This window comes from Gigantopelta aegis, chromosome 3 (assembly GCF_016097555.1).
Source record: "Gigantopelta aegis isolate Gae_Host chromosome 3, Gae_host_genome, whole genome shotgun sequence".
NCBI classification, from domain to species: Eukaryota; Metazoa; Mollusca; class Gastropoda; order Neomphalida; family Peltospiridae; genus Gigantopelta; species Gigantopelta aegis.
Window position 1 is genome coordinate 90,922,548 of NC_054701.1, and position 20,769 is coordinate 90,943,316.

A 20,769-nucleotide genomic window follows, 5' to 3' on the forward strand; every position below is an offset into this window, starting at 1 on the left:
CTTGCAAATTCTACATTTGTGTGTGTGTCAGGACTGCTATTTTAGGAATGTAGTGTGGGTAGTAAAATAGAGTACGCTTTGTACGCTTGGAAAATTAAACTACATTTACATCTTACATGTGTTACTGAAACAAATTATACACGCTGTCACCCCACACCTCTTCACGCTGCCTGATAAACAAAATGTTAGAAATGGCTTATAAAAATAAATCTTAATTCAGGGGACAATATTTCGAAATCTGAGGTAACCGGAAGTCGGTTCACATGGTTTTTACCTAGGTAACCAACTGTTCGGTTACGTGAATTATATTTGCGTAACCCGTGGGTTACCCGATTGGTTACTTCAAAATTACATTGAAATTATATTTAAATACATAGTTTTTAGCTCAAACATAAAGGTAAAACAAATACCAAAGAAAACATTTTACCAAAACAATATGTCTTTAATAGCTGTACTCGTCGAAATTGTTATTACATGCATAAATTTGTAGTTAGGAGAGGGCCTCTTAAGGTGTCCTCTACCTTTGTATATTATATGAAATAAAATAGGTTTCAATCAAACCTAGTATCTATGATCACAGTTGACGTATTAATGTCGTCTAACTAGTAGTAAGTAGTGTTAAACTATACTTACATGGCATTAATATGCGCCTAAACTACATTTATATTCGTTTAGAAAAAGCACAATAGTTCTATCGTCACCTGGCTTCAACCCCGAGATAATCCTGACCCTAGAAACTTCACTCACCAGTCTACCCCAATGCACAATGTCATGCATACGCGCCTGCACTGAACGAGATTAAACAATCAACTGTTATAATTGCTAATACATTTTATCTCACCATTATTGTTAGCTTGAATAAGCAACAAATCGGTCACAAAGTTATCTAGGTGAAGACCACTACTATACAGATAGTGACGCTAGGCGTTCTGTATGTACATGCTATGGGTTATTGCAACGCCATACAAAGTTCAAATCAATGTATGCACACTGTTGCCATCAGATTTAGCGCAGGAATACGGACAATGAAAATCTCAAGATCTAATTTAAAAATAAAGCACTGTTTATCATAAAACGCAAGTAGGTAGGCCTATAGATGTAGAGAAACTGACACTGATAAAACGTAATTGGCAGCAAACTCAACGCCCTTTAAAAGATGTAGAGTTGAGGCTAATCATACAAACTAAATAAGGATGAAGTTCACATTGTTTAGAGTCATGTCTCGCTCTTGAATTCTGGACCAAGATGCCCAATATTCATCATATTCTTGGAAGTGACAATTTTGTTAAGTATATGCTTGATCGCCTGAGGTGCTTTGATAGTACGATCAAATCGCTTCAACCGATAACAAAACTTCCTAGGCGCGGATTAACTTTCCCCCCTTCCTGGCCAACATCCCCCTCTTTTTTTAGTCTAAGGGGCAATTAATTGTAAGGATAAATACCATAGTATATTTTAACTTTTAGACAACCCGATCTATTTTGCGGCCAAAATGTTTAAAATAAAATTCCATAGATTTGTATTATTATTATTTTTATTTGGAATGCGCATTAAAATTTAAATAGGTCCAAATTTTTATATTTAGAGTAAAATTCAAAATTGTCCATTAAAGTTTGCTGCCCCGAGTCAGGCAACTGGTATGCAGAGACGGGACTCGGGATAGACATGCTCGAAACCTTCGTGGTATATGAGCATGTAAAAACTCTCAAGTCAAGTCAAGTCAAGTCAATGAGCACATTCTCTAATTGGGTTCTACCTGTTCCACCATGGGCGTACGACCCGTTGGGGGGGGGGGGGGGGGGGGAGAGACAATCTGGGTAAAATTTCGGGCAAATTAACCCCTCCAGCCCCCCTAAATCAAAGAGTCCCCATACACCCATGTGTTCCACCCAGCGTTTCACTCGTATATAAAGCCACGGTATGTGCTGTCCTGTTTGGGAAAGTGCATATAACAAACAGTTCCCTTGCTACTAATGGAAAAAATGTTGCGGTTTTTTTTTAAAGATTAACTATGCTAAATAATCAAGTGTTTTACATCCAGAAGTCGATTAATCGTTGTGCTTTAGTGGTGTCTTAAAGCGGCAGTATCCGGAATATTTTTATTATTTAAGCATATAGAACAGCAAATCCAATTACGTTTGGTGTATATAATATGACGCCGCACTCCGCATTGGTTTCACTACGCTGGCTTATCCAGGTCAAAAACAAAGCCATGATTTTGAAAGTGGAACACTTTTGACGGGCTCGTACCGATCTCGGTTTTCATTGGCTTATCACAAGTATAGAATTCCCCAACAAGAGATCACGTGAGATTTCGCAATTTTTGAACAAATTTAACTGTCTTGATTAAGGGGTCGTCTCTCATATCTCTCATATTGCCTTGAAATTTTGACAGTGGCCAGCTGTTGGCATACGCGTTACATGTAAGGGGGTGTTACTAATTACGTAACGCTATAGGGGTAGAAGAAAAGGGTACTGTTTTCAATTTACGTAACATTTTTCAAGACTATATGTTATTTTTATTCATTACTTAGACCTAAAAAGGTGTTTTTTGGAAATGCGCGGTCAGTCTAGGATCGATCCCCATCGGCGAGTATATAAAAGACCATGGTATGTGATATCCTGTCTGTGGGATAGTACATATAAACGATCCTTTGCTAAAAAAAAAATGTAGCGGGTTCCAAGGCGCGTGTGCAGGGATTTCAGCGAGGTTGGGGTTATAGACTGTGTTGAGCGAAGTTTATATGGGGCCATGTTCCCCCAAAAATACATTTCAATTTTGTTTAAGCTTGGGCAAGTAAGGTGTCGACCTCCAATACCCTCCCCCTGCATAGGCACCCGATTCCTCTCTAAGATTATATGTCAAAATTACTAAATGTTAGACATCCAACAGCAGATGGAAGGAAGGATAGGATATGTTTTATTTAACGACGCACTCAACACATTTTATTTACGGTTGTATGGGGTCGGATGATTATTAAATCAATATGCTTTATCTTTGATGACGTTAAACACACACCCCCACCCCTAACTTTACACTTTCCAAACGAAATAATATTTATTTGAATTTGTTGATTTTAACACGTAAAATTAAAGGGACATACCCTAGTTTCAACCCGTGAAAATTAACACTAAGTTAATTTAATCTACAAACCTGTAACTCATTTGGATAAAATTGCTATTGAGTGAAACATGAGTCTTTGACTTTGAAATGGTGAAATACCCTCTAAAAATAGACTAAAATTGGACTCCATAGCTGTTACTTTTCAGACGCACGTGCGTTTTTTAAAATATGAGAAATGCATTTTGTGATATTAAAAACACTAGGATGACCAAAAACACTTCGAATGTACGGAAATGGATAATCTAAACAATACAATTTAAGTAAAGTATGATTTCAGTTATTAAAAACGGCTGTAATAGGAAAACGTATTCCTTAGTGTTTAAAAACTAGGGTATGTCCCTTTAAGAAGTGCATTGTCTACTGTAGTATATTTTATTTTTAAAATATATACATGATTAATGTGTTACTAGTATACAAACTAAACTTTGAAAGTTCTACTAACACTTTATAAAATATCAATTCTGAAATAGGAAGTTATGACTGTCGATAATACGTTGTCAAGATCAAAACGGTTTTAACTAAAGACTAGTACCGTATCCTCAACCGAAAGTTTTTCGTACAGCGCTAGATTTCTCTTTTAATTTTTTGAGACGAACCCTACAATTTGAAATCGGCAAACGGACGTGTTAACTGAAACTGACAACAGGCTGTCGTTTGTGCTTTGCCGAGCTATGGCGGCACAGGCGACGAATCAAGCCTATACGTTTGACGATATCCGTTCATAGCGAACACACACGACTTTTTTAAAAGTGCACTTGAGCTTGTATTTCACATTTGTACATGATGTTATAATATGATAACCAGAGAATATAACTTTGTAACTTTAAACAAACAAACAAACAAACAAACTTTAAGGGGTTTTTTCAATTTGTATTTTAACTGTTAGAATATTTAAACTATTTAATTTCAATGTAATTAAAGAGTATGCATATCTTATCTTACCTGTTAATTACACCTGGCTGCTGACGAATAAAGGTAGAGTAAAGATCTAAAATAGCAGGACTAGACACAATCTGTATATCACATGACGACTGGCCGAGGCGTGTGACAGATAAAACTACAATGACAGACACGTGCAATAAAAAGTCCAATGTTGCCATTATCAGTTGAAGTAGGCCTTTTGTGTAACCATTGGTTTCTACGAGTTGCCATTTTATACATGCAGAAGTGTAAAACCCGAGATAATTACAGAATAGCAAGGAAAAAATATATAGATGTACGTTATTTCAATAAGGTTATTTTTAAGTAAGCCTCAGCCCGTCCTGGAATCAAAAACTTGTAACTACAATTTTGGCTATATACAATTACAAGGTTTTACCGCCCCGGCGACACTATTATCAATATTTAATTTTAACAACATTAAAAAAAATCTAATGTAAAAACGAAAAGTAGAAGAAGAAGACCCCCATCCAAGCGTTTAAATTTATAAGATACATTTAAAAAGTACATTTAATTTTTTAAATATGAAGAAAAAATATAATAGAAAAAAGATTAGAACAGAAAAAGAGGACATAGCATATTTTAACCGTTGTTGGAAAGCTATATAAAAACCGAATGATACTAGTATGTAAATTAAATATTGGTATGGCATTATTGTATAAGATGATAGTTCGCCTGGGGTGATGGCGTCGCACGATCGAATCACCTCGGTGGATCCATTCAGTTGATTATGTTTTTTCCTCGTTCCAACCAGTGCACCACAACTGATCAAATGCCGTAGTATGCACTTTCCTGTTTGTGGGAAAGTGCATTTAAAAGATCCCTTGCTACTAGCCTAATGAAAATTTTTTGCGGGTTTCTTCTGATGACTATGAGCAGAATTACCAAATGTATGACATCCAATAGCCGTTATTAATTAATCAATCAATGTGCTCTGGTGGTGTCGTTAAACAAAACACACTTTTCATTGTATAAACATAAGAAATAGAAAAGGATGTATTTTGAATTTGTATGATGCCCTTTCCTAGAACAAATGGATAGAGGAACTTCAAACATATTTTAAACAACACAATATTCCTCCCAGCCCCACAATCAAGAGATCATTTATGTTCACCCTTTTAATTTGTTTTCGTAGTCCAACAGGCTATTCTTTATGATAGGTAAGGGTTCGCAGCCCGGTACCGTCTCCCACACAGAGTGACTTAAAGGGTAGGTGTAAGACCACTACACACTCTGCTCTCTCACTAACCACTAACAACTGACCCACTGTCCTGGACAGACAGCCCAGATAGCTGAGGTATGTGCTCAGGACAGCAATTTCAAATCCTTAAAGGGACATTCTTGAGTTTGCTGCATTGTAAGATGTTTCCAAACGATAAAATATTTCTACGATTAAACTTACATATTAAATATATTCACTTTTTTACAATATCAGTGTCTGTATATTCAATGTGTTACTGGTCGTCTTAATATTTGTAAGAAACCCAAACTGGAGTTTGTTTTCAAATAATTTTGTACGTACGAAAAAAACATATGAAATTTTTAGAACGATCAGAAACACGTTTACTATACAGCCACTAATATGTGATACAGAAAATATATTTGATATGTAATTACAATCGTTAAAAAGTCTTTGTTAGTCGATAAAATCTTTAAAATTGCAGCAAACTCAGGAATGTCCCTCTAACTGGATATAAGCACGAAAATAAGTCGAAGTGAAATGTAACAGTATTTGCAGTTAAAATAGCTTCTTAATATGGTAGGCCAGGAGCATTAGCCAAAATATAACAAGCACCCGGAAAAAATTAGTAGAAAGCTGAATTTTTCAGGAGAGTTCCAAAAAACCATACCTAGGCCAACATCACAAAGTTCTGTAAATTCTACCCTGTGGCATTTTTTAAAATTCAAGATGGCCGCCATCACATCAGAGAAAAATGGGGAAAACTCTAAAAACATCATAACTGCTCAACCACCAGCCTTAGAACAATGATTTTAATGTGTAAATTCAAATTTGACGTGTGCTGAATTCAGTGAAGCTATATACATTTGTCTTTGGAGCAGAGTTAATTAGCATAAATCCAAAATGGCCGCCAACGAGACCAATATTTGGCTCCGAAATCGAAATATTTGCATAACTTTATAACTATATATGTACTACAGAAATATTATATTTGCATCTATATACTATAAAAGATATCACAATAAGCAATTAAAACCAACTTTTGACTACTCATAATTAACCTTGTAGGCACAGTATATAATGTTCAGCACTTTCTCTGGAGCAACAGGCCTGTCAGTTTCAATTGGAACAAGCAGTCCCTCCCTGTACGGCCATCTCCATTCAGTTGGTGACAACTCTTTCCCCTGTCATTGCTGGACAGTATGGTATGCTCTAAAGCTATGATATTTTCCAGCTACTGAAGTTCGAGGGAGTGATTCTATCTTAACACCAGATGATGATAAAGATGCTTTATGGACAGATCGAAAATACATGACATAACGATGCTTGTCCAGTGACTTCGACCTAACTGCTCCATATAGCTTTAGCAGAAATAACTCTCGAACACTTGCTATATGATTGTGAGAGTGTTAGACTGAAAAAGACACCCAAACAGTCCTAGTTGTCACATCATCAACCTGTGCAAGAGCCTTCTTCTTCCCTTGATTGTAGAGGGCAGACACTGTATCACGCCCTATGATTGCATGTACAAACATCAGTTGTTGTTTGACGTTGCTAAAAGTTGCTTAAATTTCACCTGTACATTATACTTGCAATGGGTTGTGCCCAGAAAGCATATATAGATTCATGTTTGAGGTGGCGTGTGCAACCATCATCACCAGCAAATCAGTGTCAGTCGTCACACCAACAACAGGCGAATTTTGTGTTTGGGCAGTATCCATGTCAGTTGATGCAATCAACCAGTCAGAATCTGCGATGCTATGCTTCACAGCCAGACCTACTCCCTTAAATTTTCCAATCAATGTTTTGGTTAAGCAATCTTTATTTTTGCCATTTCACCAAAAAGCCTGTTTAGATGTTATAGTTTTCATTTCAAAATCAAAGACTATATCAGCTGATGTGTTCTTCTGTGCTCATCGCTGTTGTTCAGCAGATTTTATTGAGGTTGCACTGCCATATCCATCAAACACTAAGACAGGATCTGGCCCATAGTGTTCAAGCACATATGATACATAGTGGTCACAGATTTGGTCATATGTGGCACCAGTACGCCAAGGCAAGCTTTGTAGGAGGCGACCTCCATCAAGGATGAAGCGTGCGTCATAAGAAAGTTAAAGGTGGACACTTACTTTCGACTTTAGGATGTTACCAAGAACACTCTTCGTGTTTTTCCTCATAATCCCTTTATCAAATAAGGAGAGTGGCTATTTGGCAAACTTGTGAAGGAGATAAGCTTCCATCTCAGAATTATCCTTAATCACACATGTAACCCTCAAGAATAACAATGTGCTATTTACCTCCAACTCAACACCACGGATAGTGATACGTTTTTGTTTTTTTAACCACTGATGCTGGTCACTCTGTCGTTTCTCTTCAACTTCATGTTGGCATACATTTGCCCAGTAACAGCCGAAACGGCTTTTATGCCAAGCGTAACAACTTGATCCGCATTAACACACTTCCCAGCAATGACACCACTTGCTACACAGATCAACGAGTTATTGTGCTCCCCTTAGAAGAATGGAGAATCCACTTCCAGCCGTCTTTTCCATATCGTGCTGTGCTACTGACATGAAGGTCCACATGCTTGTCAGAGGTGTTACAATGCACACCTGTAAAGTTTTGAAGACATCACAGATTGGGATACAGCGGGGCTTAACATGCAACCATTTGCTCAGGGTGCTGTCTGTAATTCCTCGATCATGTGCCATACCTCCAGAGGTTTTCAGCAATTGCATCAAATCTTGTTCCATTGTTTGGTCACTGACGTTTTAACTCCAGAATTTATCTGTTCTTCGAATGGTAAAATAACCTCTCTTGATGAAGGTATAATACTGCTTAGCAGACATGATATCCATCAGCCCATTCATCTGATCAAGGTAGAGATGGGCAGATATGCCATATGCGATATGACTAGCAGCATGGAACAAGGGGATCATTTCACTGACTACAGTGTGCTCCGCTCGGATAAAACGCCTAATGAGGGACACTTGTTTCAAATATTCAACCCAAAGTTTACCCGTTCTACTTTGAGTGGCTGCATCTTCCATCAGACTATCCATAATATGTGTGAGCTTTTGGACATATTCATCATTGCCCACAAAGTCAGTGGAACATTGACCATCCAGCAGACATTTTTGTATAGTCTGGAGACGAGTGAGATTTATGCTACTGAGACATCCAGGTGTCTGTAGTAATTTGGACACAATAGCTACTGATAACAAAAGATGGGCGCGGAGTGCACGAGCATACGTATGGCCTGTCATCATATGGATGACAGTATTTGGAGCATAAACAGTTGCCCACAGATCTTCTAAACCACTGCCACCCATTACATATCCAATTGACCCCATATACGACATGAGTAAGTGAAATTGCCAAATTCTTAAAAACAATTTTATTGAGCTCTGGGAAAGACGATGTCACAATTTCGATTGCCTTGATGTACAGGGATTGGTCAAATGTGACAGGACAAACACCGAGTGAATGCTTTTCGGACAACTTTTGTGCAAAACACAAAGCAGAATAGATAGTTTTAGGTTGAGATGAGTCCTGGTTAATGAATGGCAAGATCTGAATCTTACTTTTCTCATGATTATCTCCTCTCACAGCACATTGCATGAATCTACTCCATAATGAACATTGTGAAACAGGGATGCCAAGTGAGAAACTTGCTAACCAGATACTATCCAAGCATTTAGACACTTTCAGGATATGTGGGTTTGGTTTGGGAGGTTCAAGAGGCCCAATCACGATGGACTTCAATCATGGGGCAGTGGGCTTTTTGTACACTTTGATTTGTACTTTTCTAAATTGACCTGTTTGGACAAAAGTCATGACTTTTTGAGTTGACCTAGGAATGGCAGGCTGGTCTACTTTCTCACCTGTAGAGGTAAAACATGCAATACCACCAAGAACGTGCCAAGTGCACTGTAAGGTTCTAACATTGATGTCAGCATTGTCATATATAAAATTTACAAGATCACCCTCAATATCATACAACTGCTCATCTGTAAGAAATGCATGATACAGACGCTGAAACTGCAAATGACAAGCTACTCAATATATCAACCAGTTCTCGAGATTCATACAAGTTGGGGTCTATCTTCTTCATTTATAGTACATTGCATTAGGAAACGAAATGTAAATGACATTTAGCTAATGCTATGCATATTTCCATATTTGTCCTTATATGGGTTGGCGGCCATTTTGTTTATTAAAAATCAAATGGAAAAATACTAGCCAATCCATCAGAAGGTACTCCTACAATGCTAAAAGGGTAAATTATTATTGCCCAACAAATAAATGATAGTGAAATTAGTAACATATTTAGTCCACTGGTCAAACAATGTTATAAAACAAGAACAAGAAAATTTATACGCAAGGTCAAAATTCACTTGCAAGGTCATAATTCACACACATGCTGAACAAAAACAGACATTTTGTGTTTTGCCCTATCTCCATTTATCAAGATTTTGTTTGTAAAACCCCTCTTCAGTTTAATGTATTGTGAATTATGTATTATTATAGCTCTAAAGTAAAGAAATGCCTGGTTTTTTTGCCGATTATTAGCTTTGTTAGTAGCCATCTTGGATTATTTCAGATGGAATTGAAACATATTTGCACACACTGGATTCAGCACACTCCAAACATGGATTTACGTTCTGAAGCCTGTGGTTGAGCAGTTATTGTGCTTCTGGAGTTTTCCCATTTATCGCTGATGGTAATGGCGGCCATCTTGAATTTTAAAAAATGCCACAGGGTATAATTTGCAGAACTTTATGATGTTGGTACAGGTATGACTTTCTGGAGCTTTAATGAAAATTTCAGCTTTCTACTAATTTTTTCCAGGTTATATGCTAATGCTCCTATGGGAAAGGAAAATAAATTTACGAACAAAACGGAAATAATGGTCACATGACGTAAGTCACATGATTTTTATTGTGTACTTCCGTTTTCTGGAGAAGTTTTAAGAATTAAAGTTATGATGTTAATAAATCTAGAAACATGTAGCTAATTATTTCAAATGTGGCATTGCATCATTGGTAATTTTTACACTGTGGTACAATCTGATATATTATTTAAAATCCCCGCTTCGAATACGCCGAGCTGTACGATTAAGTTGACGAAAAGGAGGTGGGGCCATTCATCAACATGGCTGCAAAAGCAACAACTGCAGATTGGGAATTTGACAAATTTGACGACGGTTCATTAAGTATGTGATATGTTGTATGTTGAGTCAATCAGTCATTTAAGTATCATGCTGTGGATAAATTCATTTAGTAACACGAATTAGCTCAACTATTTTCTAATCCTAATCTGTTTTGGTTTAGTTTTTTTAATGTAAAAATATGGCTAGACTGTCCTTAGTGATGAAACTGTCAGTTTTCAAAAGTTAAATTATTACTAAATTCCTGTCATATCGCACTGTAACACATTTTTTGAAATTGATGAATCCTGACCCGTCCGGAGCACTTGCCTGGCAAAATATTAATGTTTAATTCAAGTTCAACTGAATGTGCCCAATTCTGTCGGTCCACTAAAGATTCTACAATAAAAAAAAACCTTTCCTAGTAACTTAAATTATTTGGTTATAATTTTTTATGGGAATATAGTTGAAGGTATAACGTTCTCATTTTAAAGGAAAAGTTAAACAATTGTGATAATTAGCCAAAATTATTGTAATAATCCGATTTTGTTTAGCCTAAATGAGTGAAGTAATAAAAACCCCAACACAGTAACAGTTTATTCAGCTGAGTTGAACCTCGGACTGAGGCTCCTTCTATAGTATTGTTAATTAGACCTCATGGCATCTTATATTTTTTTTAGCTTAAGATGTGATACCTGTTGTTTATAGAAATTGTTGGTGAACTGCAGCTGAGGAAATATGGAAAGTTCCTTGAAGATTATGCATCACAGCTAAAGGAGATAGAAGATGCTCTTGATGAGTCTATTGGAGACTGCTGGGATATGACCCTTGATCCAATAGCTCTACAGGTACACACATCGAAAGCAAAGAAATATTTGTTTCTTGATACATCAGGACATTTTAAAACTTTCTTTATTGTCTAAACAATAGCAAATTTTAAACAACTGGCAAATTTTATTTTAATTTGGTGAAAGAATTTCATGCTACGGTTGATATTTTGTTGAAAATAATGGTGTGTTTCTGCAATTTGTGGAGTACATTAGACCATTTGGCAAAATGTTCTGTACACACAGAGCTAGCCCTGGATTACTGAGCACATTATTTGGTCCAGTTAGTGAGAAAACAAACCGGTTGCCACTACATAAGCTACTCTTACCAAACAGCAAGAAGAAATCTTTTATTGTACAGTTTCATACCTGTAGTCAGAACAGCACATACCCAGGTACCACAGCCTTTTATTTACCAATGATGGTTGGGATTGGTTGCTGTTGCCCATGACATCTAAGGCAGGCTCTCTGCCAACGAGTTACATATTATCCTATGTATTGATGTAGTGGTGGTGTATCTCAGCTGTCGGAAGCACTTGTTAAATACACTGTTTTGAGTGTGCATGACTGAGCAGTTTTACATTAATATATACAAATGTATGTTTTTATATTCATACAGACTTAATTGTATTATCATCTTTAACACTGTGCATTTAATTTACTTTGCCTTTGTTGTCCTAATATAATGGTCTGAACATGTTTATTGGTCTTATCAAAGATGAAAATTCAACTGATTTTTCAGTAGTGTTAAACTTTGGTGCCACTTGAAATCTGTCCCTGTCCCTGTTTTTCTTTGCTAAAAGCTCTCAGAAACTCCATTCTTTTAAAGACCCTTCAATGTTTTTCATTTTTTCCCCTTTCTAATATCATTTTCATACTTGTTTTAATCTAACATAAGATCATAACATACTGATGTCCAAAAGAAACTGTACATACATAAAATTTTAATCTTTTGATAACCAATTTCAAAACCACTGTATTTTTTATATCTAGTTTTCTTCTGACGGTGTCAACATTTAGTTGACGAAACGTTGAGATTTTAAACTTGTGGTTTTAAACAGAGACATTACTTTTATTTTATATATATATATCTTCTGATTTGTACATATAGTATTTGTTGTGTTAAAGAATTCATTGTGTAATGAAATTATATAGGTAGTATTAGCCTTTATCACCCACCTGGTATAGTGGTGTCGTACAAATACGGTACACACCACGAGGGTCGTACCGGATGTACGTCTTTTCATTGGTTGGACAGTAAGTCTACCGGGACTTTTTTTTTCATTCATGACAAATTACGTTGTCAACATTCCACAACTTTTACTATATATTTCATTCATTTTTTTCTGTAATAAAAATATACATGTATATATGTAAAACTGGGACGACCAGACAGGTAGCGAGCTGGTTTGGGGACGAAATATGGATTAAAAAAAAAAACGGAAGTAGAACAAACTATTTTGTTAAGCGGCGACCTTTGGGACATACCGTAGTGCACAGTCTCGTCATATCATTCCGCCACAGTGTAAAATGTTTACATATTCGAAATGCAAGAATTTCTATTTTTTATGACAAATATTCAATTGTTTGAAGGTAGGTAATAAATAAAATACCACACTCGTTTTCGCTAGACATCATTTTTACGAAACTCGTGAAATTCCCAAGGTATCTGACCTCACTTTCATTCGGTCAGATACCTTGGGAAGTTCACTCGTTTCGTAAAAATGATATCTAGCGAAAACTCGTATAGTATTCTATATTGAGCTGTATTATCAGGATTCATGAATTTTATCGATTATTTTTGCACTGTTAAATCATCGACAACGTGAAATTCAATTTGCACGTGCATGCATGGTTCGACATGTTCCGTGTAGTATTCAGTCAATTTGTTTTACTTGTCTTACTGACATTGTTGTCAAGTGAACGAAAACGCTTCAAAATTTGTAAAATAATTAACGTTTTTTACATTGTAGCATTTTTAGTATGCCAAGAATACCCAATAATTTACGCGAACGGGCGATTGGCATGCTTGATGCTGGCATGTCGACAGAAGATGTTGCAAGGCATGTTGGGAGTTCTAGTCGAGTGATACGCGTAAGATTTCGAACGACAGGAAGCACCAACGACTTGCCACGTCGTTGACGTTCGCATGTTACAACGCGTGGTCAAGACCACTATATCATGAACACGCATTTGCGCAATCGATTCCAAACTGCTACTGCTGCTAACACACCTGGCCTTCATAATAACCGAATCAGTGGGCAAACTGTTCGTAATCGTTTGCGGGAGAACGGTTTACATGCACGACGTCCTTACGTCAGATGCGTTTTAACGCAACGTCATCGTCTTAATTGGGCACGTGTACACACTCTTTGAATACGGCGACGCTGGAATACCGTTCTTTTTTCCGGATGAATCCAGATTTTCTTTACAACGTGGTGATGGCAGGGTGCGCGTCTACCGTAGGAGAAATGAACGCTATGCTGACTGTTGTGTTCTTGAACGAGATCGTTTCGGGGGTGGGGTTTGTGTCATGGTCTGAGCAGCCATTGCCCATGGTTATCGTTCACCACTAGTCGTCATTGATGGCAATTTAAATGCTCAACGTTACCGCGATGACATTCTCGCTCATCACGTCATTCCTCTGTTCCATAACAATGCCAACATCTCGATTTTTCAGCATGATAATGCCACATCTCATACAGCTAGAGACACTGTAAATTTTCTTAGGACAAATAACATTGATTTCATTGATGACTGGCCCGCTAAAAGTCCTGATCTCAACCCATCGAGCATGTCTGGGATAGTCTGGACAGACGATTGAGGCGTCGTCCCAACCCACCCGCTAACGTCAACGAACTTAGCCAAGCGGTCATTTAGGAATGGAACAATATTCCACAGGCAAAAATCAACACTTTAGTCAATTATATGCGCCTGCGATGCACTGCAGTGGTCAATTCAAGAGGTGGTCATACCCGTTATTAAGTGGGTTTTTTTTTTATTTTTTAACCCCTACCACATTTGGTCAAAATTTCTCCCAGTTTCTGTTAACCTATGGCCATGATTTTTGCACCAAACGATGCATCATGGAACACTCTTTAAACGCATATATAACAATTATTCGCCCGGTTTGTTTTCATCAAGTTATGTTCAAGCAAAGTTAGCGGAAGTTTCTTATTTTGTTCAGTATATATACGTATGTATATACGTGTGTATATATGTATATATATATATGTGTATATATATATGTATATATGTGTATATATATATGTATATATGTGTGTATATATATATGTATGTATATATGTGTGTATATATGTGTGTATCTATATGTGTATATCTATGTGTGTATATATGTATATATGTATGTATGTATGTATATATATATATGTATGTATATATATGTATGTATATATATATATGTATGTATATATATGTATGTATATATATATATATATATATATATGTATATATATATATGTATGTATATATATATATATATATATATATATATATATATATATGTATGTATATATATATATATATATATATGTATATATATATATGTATGTATATATATATATGTATATATATATATGTATATATATATGTATGTATATATATATATGTATATATATATATGTATATATATATATATATATATGTATATATATATGTATCAGGGGTGGGGAAAAATAAAATTGTCAATCGGTCCCGCTTGATGTCTTCATTAACGGGGGGGGGGGGGGGGGGGAGGGGGGGAGAGGGGGAAAAAGAAAGGAATAAAATAATAACATTTTTTTATCACCTCAGTGGGAAAAAACCACCCCACAAATTGTATATATTTTACATAATGGAATAAATAATATAAAAAAGGAATAAAAGTTATGAATTTAAATCCCATATATGTATAAAAAGTACGAGTATTCAGTACTGTGTCCTGAAAATTCATAAAAGATCGCACCGTTGAAGCGTTTGACAGCCTAAGCTAGCACATGTTTAGACAAAGAGATTAATAACGTCATCACTGATTGGATGAAATCTGACCTCTACTGGCTCTTGAGATAACCAGTACATGTAGCTGTTCTGCTTACTCCCACTTGTTAACAAGAAAGTGGAAACCTTTTGTTAATTTTAAAATCCTTTATAATTATTGGATAGACTACATTGAACAGTCAACAATAAATACATTTATTGATTATTTCAGTATATTTTATGCTATTTCAAGCAGTTTGTATTGCACAAAAGTCTCTTGCTTCCGACAGGGACACTCGACCCGACAAAGCTCCGTACATAGGTGTTGACAGGTGTTGATTGTAACCAGTTGCAAACTCTGGGTCCTTTGTTTTAATTGGAGTGTAATACCTTGATGGCTCTCTCACCAAGAATGGTGTTATTGTTAACGTCTGTTTTATCTCTTGACTGGCTCAGCAACTTTGACAAAATTAATGTTTAGCCTAGTGGCTGTGGATTGACACTACTGTAGGTCCGACTTCAGTGACTGACGATATATACTTAGGCAGACTTTAAAATCACAGACGTCCGAAACACAAGCTATACTGACTACTATTTATTTATTATTTTAAATCATGCATGAGATACCGATGTCTGGGCAGGCCGGTCCACTTGACGGATAAGAATTTGTTCCAATAACAGAAATGGACAGGTGGTTCGGACCGACAAGAATGACAAAAGTGGGACCGGCAAACAAACGTTTTTAAAAAATAATTTCGGTCTCAGAGATCGAGAATCGGTCCCAGACCGGCAGAAAAGGCCTTTTCCCCACCCCTGATATGTATATATGTATATATATATGTATATATGTATATATGTATATGTATATATATATATGTATATGTATATATATATATGTATATATATATGTATGTATGTATGTATGTATGTATATATATATATATATATATATATATATATATATATACTCTTCAAAAGAAGAAACGCAAAACCACATTGTCGTAACATTTGGAGAATTGATTTAATTATTGAATGGTGAGTCCGATAATTACCAAATGTTGCAGGATTGTTCACAATTCACTCTAGTCCATTGTGAGTAAGTGATAGGACACACCACCAAGGTCATCTGGAGTCAATACCGGGTGTGGCCTCCGCGTGTGTTGACAACTGCCTGGCACCGCCTGCCCATTGAAGCAACCAGAGTACGGATGACGTCCCGGGGGATGGTGGCCCACTCGGCCTGCAAGGCTGCTGCCAGCTCGGGCAGGGTCTGGGGTTGTGGTTGTCGCTGTTGGAGGCGTCGGTCCAACTCGTCCCATAGATGCTCAATTGGGTTCAAATCCGGTGATATATCGATGGCCAAGGAAGGACATTAATGTTGTTGTTCTGTAGGAAAGCCGTTGTGAGACGTGCTGTGTGAGGCCTGGCATTGTCATGTTGGAACACTGTGTTGTCGTTGGCCATAACTGGAACGATGTGTGGCCGGAGGATCTGGTCAATGTAGCCCTGTGCATTCAGGTTGCCCTGCACGTGGACCAGGTCAGTTCTGCCAGTGTGTGAGATGGCTGCCCACACCATGACACTACCCCCGCCGAATCTGTCCACTTCCTGCACGCAGTTTGCCACATAACGTTCACCACGACGCCTATACACGCGACATCTTCCATCATGACGTCGGAACAGAAATCGGGACTCGTCACTGAACCACACCTGTCTCCATCGCAGTTGAGGCCATTGTCGATGAATCTGGCACCACTGCAGTCGGAGTCGACGGTGTTGTGGTGTTAAGATGACACCTCGAACTGGACGTCTGGCACGAATTCCTACCTCATGTAGGCGGTTCCGTACGGTCTGGTCGGATATCCTGCGCAAACCTGGTATTGCTGCGGCTGTGGAGGTGGCAGTAGTCAATCGTTCCCGAAGGTGGCGTACCCGGATGTAGCGGTCCTGCCCGGGGGTAGTGACCCGTGGTCGACCGGATCTAGGGAGGTCACATGTTGATCCATGTTGCTGGTAACGGTCCCACGGTCTGGAGATGGTACTTGGGGACACATGGAATGCCGTGGCAACGGCCGTTCTGGATTCGCCTGCGTCTAGTCGGCCGATGGCATTGTTTCTCTGCGGTTCACGGAGACGTGGCATGTCCTGGATTGTCAACTGTTGGCCAGATACAGAGGCCAGGCAAGCGAACACCCTGCACTTTTATACTGTCGGTGTTCATGTTGCACGTGCAGACAACGCACGTGCAGTGGTGACATGGTTTGCACGTGGCTGCGTTTTTGCGAATATTCACATTTTGGAACTTTATTGTACAGTAGATGCGTTTTATCGAATGTAACCGTGGGAATGTGTTTGGGACATGCAATGACCTTATATTCACAAAGCATGAACCGGTAGGAAACATAAAATCGGAGTTATAACCCATTTGTACCCTTTTGCGTTTCTTTTTTTGAAGAGTATATATATATATATATATGTATATATATATATATATGTATATATATATGTATATATATATATATATATATATATATATATATGTATATATATATGTATATATATATATATATGTATATATATATGTATATGTATATATATGTGTATATATATATATATATATATATATATGTGTATATATATATATATGTGTATATATATGTATATATCGTTGCACTTGTCACCTCTCCCCATGACTGTTTAACAAATCTTAACGCCTGTCTCAAGTTGACCACTTGCGCTTCCCATCTTCAACACATTTTAGAAAGACCTCGATAATCCAGACAGTATGGTTTTTTTTTAAAACGTCCGGACTAACGAATTTCCGGAGTACTGAATCGTCCATAGAGTAATCTCCCTTGAATTACAAACCACTAATAAAAAAAGTAAAAAATATAAAATTCAACTACACATTTTATTTTTAAAACATACATTGTATACAGTACACAGCTTTGGTTCCCGTAGTTTCAGTGCTTTATAAAATATTCTGTGATGATTGGTTGTCTAACCGAACAGTTTGATTCAAACGACATCTGCATCTTTAATACAAGTTCTAAGTTCGATTCATCTCCAATGGTTTCAAAGTACCTCACAAGCGATTCAATATGCTGTCTTGCGTCATTTGCTGAAGGGGCTTCGTGTGGTAAAACATCATTGTCATCGTCGTCACTGGGTTCAGCCGGTTCATCTGGTGTTGTTTGTTCACCTACAAGTTGCAGTATGTCGCCATATTCCTCCGCTGTCAGAACAGAACCTCCTTCGTCAGCGGAATTTTGATAGGACTTCAACAAATCACGTAACTCGGAAAGCACCAAATCATCTTCATCTTCGTCAGTATCGGGAAGGATATCTACATGCTTGTAACAGTTGCGAATCGTTGCACTTGTCACCTCTCCCCATTACTGTTTAACAAATCTTAACACCTGTCTCAAGTTGACCACTTGCGCTTTCCCATCTTCAACACATTTTAGAAAGAGCCGAACTAAATACCTTCTGTAGTGAGCTTTGAACACACGAATTATACCGCCATCCATTGGCTGGATGTGTGCAGTGGTATTTGGGGGAAGAAAATGCACTTTCACATGAGACAATGCCGTATCTTTACATGAATGACTGACAGCATTATCAACAAAGAGAATCACATGTTGGCCGCGTGACTTCATTTGCCGATCAAATGCTCTCAGCCAATCACAAAACAGATCTGAAGTCATCCACGCCTTTTTGTTGTTTCGGTATCGCACATACACCAGATTAAAATCACTGCCAAAACAACGTGGCTGTCATGCTTTCGCGATCACAAACAGTTTGATTTTGATATCCCCCGTAGCATTAGCACACAACTCAATTATTATCCTTTCTTTTGAACGTTTCACACCTTTCACTGGTTTAGACACTAATGTATAGTTTGGCCCTAGTTTGAAGAAAAGTCCAGTTTCATCCAAATTGAAAATATCCTGAAGCTCGTAACTTTTCAATACTTCTTTCAGTTCTTCCCTTCCCTTAACAACTGCAGTTTTGTGGGCGCTTTACGCTTCACCTTCATACACACGCTTGATAACATTATGGCGAGACTTGAAACGTACTAACCACCCCCAGGAGTAGGCAAAATCAGTGATGTTTATTTTTTCTCCCAGATTTTTGGCTTTTTCTATCAACATTTGATCGTTAATAGCTGCATTTTTGCTAGACATGTCACTTAACCATAAGTACAACGCCTCTTCTAACTTTTGGTTCTTGGCATTTCGAAACCGTGAGAGTGACGCTTCGTCCTCTGCAATCTTCAGCCATTTTTCTTTATTTTTGAGAATGTCACCAATCGTTGATTTTCCGATTTCGTGACCAAAGGTGTTACCAAAATGTTTTGACATGCTGTCTAGACTGGCTTTCGTATTCGTTAGTTTGTACTGACATATTTCTCGTTTCTCAAATGCTGTAATTTCGTGACGTTTTCGTTTTTTCTGTTGGCTAGCCATGACAATAAAAAGCGATTTGTGTCAAAGTAACATCCACGGATGTTTTATGCAATCTCCAGTTGATTACTGTTGCTCAAACCAGCATTACGAAGCATAAACAATTCCTATTAATTAACTGTTCAAAGGCATGTGTTAACGACCGCAGATAAGTGAACACTACGCAGCCAAGCTTCAAACAAAACCGAGGTGTGATACCCTGTGCAGCCATGTTGACGGCTACGGTTCACACAACAATGGTGCAGTTACTAATTAATCTGCGATCAAACGATTTCAAGTTCTTAAATGGCCTCCGGTTAAACGAAGCATTAAGCTGTTATTTTTTACAGTTCGTTTTGAATAATGGCCGTCCGGTTCCGGAAGCCGAATTTCCGGATTAACGAACACATTTACAACATAAGAAGTTCGTTTTTTGGTTTTGCTGTCCGTAAGGTGGGGTTTCCGGATTATCGAGGTTTCACTGTATATATATGTGTATGTGTATGTGTATGTGTATGTGTATGTGTATATATATATATATTGAGGAATCATATCAGAACAAAAAGTGAATTTAAATATGAAATAAAGTTTTCACTTTATTTGTCAGGTCTTGCCATATGAACAGACTAACCTGTTGCAGTTGATTCGAACAGACAACAAAATCCTCAACAAGGTGCTCACTGTGTTGGCAGCGTTATGTTGTGAGCTGGACGCGTTGAAGCATGAAGCGGAAACTAAGTTCTACAATGCTCTGCTCTTCTATGGTGAAGGTGGTAAGTTCTTCTGTACAGACCGGCCTCGGTGGCGTCGTGGCAGGCCATCGGTCTACAGGCTGGTAGGTACTGGGTTCGGATCCCAGTCGAGGCATGGGATTTTTAATCCAGATACCGACTCCAAACCCTGAGTGAGTGCTCCGCAAGGCTCAATGGGTAGGTGTAAACCACTTGCACCGACCAGTGATCCATAACTATGGTTTGTGCTATCCTGCCTGTGGGAAGCGCAAATAAAAGATCCCTTGCTGCCAATCGGAAGAGTAGCCCATGTAATGGCGACAGCGGGTTTCTTCTCAAAATCTGTGTGGTCCTTAACCATATGTCTGACGCCATATAACCGTAAATAAAATGTGTTGA

General features: G+C 37.7%; 1 protein-coding gene across 3 annotated transcripts in view; it reads left to right on the forward strand.

Moving 5' to 3' along the window:
• The first annotated feature begins 10,192 nt into the window (after positions 1 to 10,192).
• The window catches only part of LOC121369316 (WASH complex subunit 4-like), a 56,680-nt gene continuing 46,103 nt past the window's right edge, over positions 10,193 to 20,769 (forward strand). For all 3 annotated transcript variants that reach the window (XM_041494294.1, XM_041494295.1, XM_041494296.1), the window contains exons 1-3: positions 10,193 to 10,458; positions 11,101 to 11,240; positions 20,247 to 20,412. In XM_041494294.1, the coding sequence (XP_041350228.1) occupies positions 10,398 to 10,458; positions 11,101 to 11,240; positions 20,247 to 20,412 (367 nt within the window). In that variant the 5' untranslated portion in view covers positions 10,193 to 10,397. The remainder of the gene's footprint in view (positions 10,459 to 11,100; positions 11,241 to 20,246; positions 20,413 to 20,769) is intronic.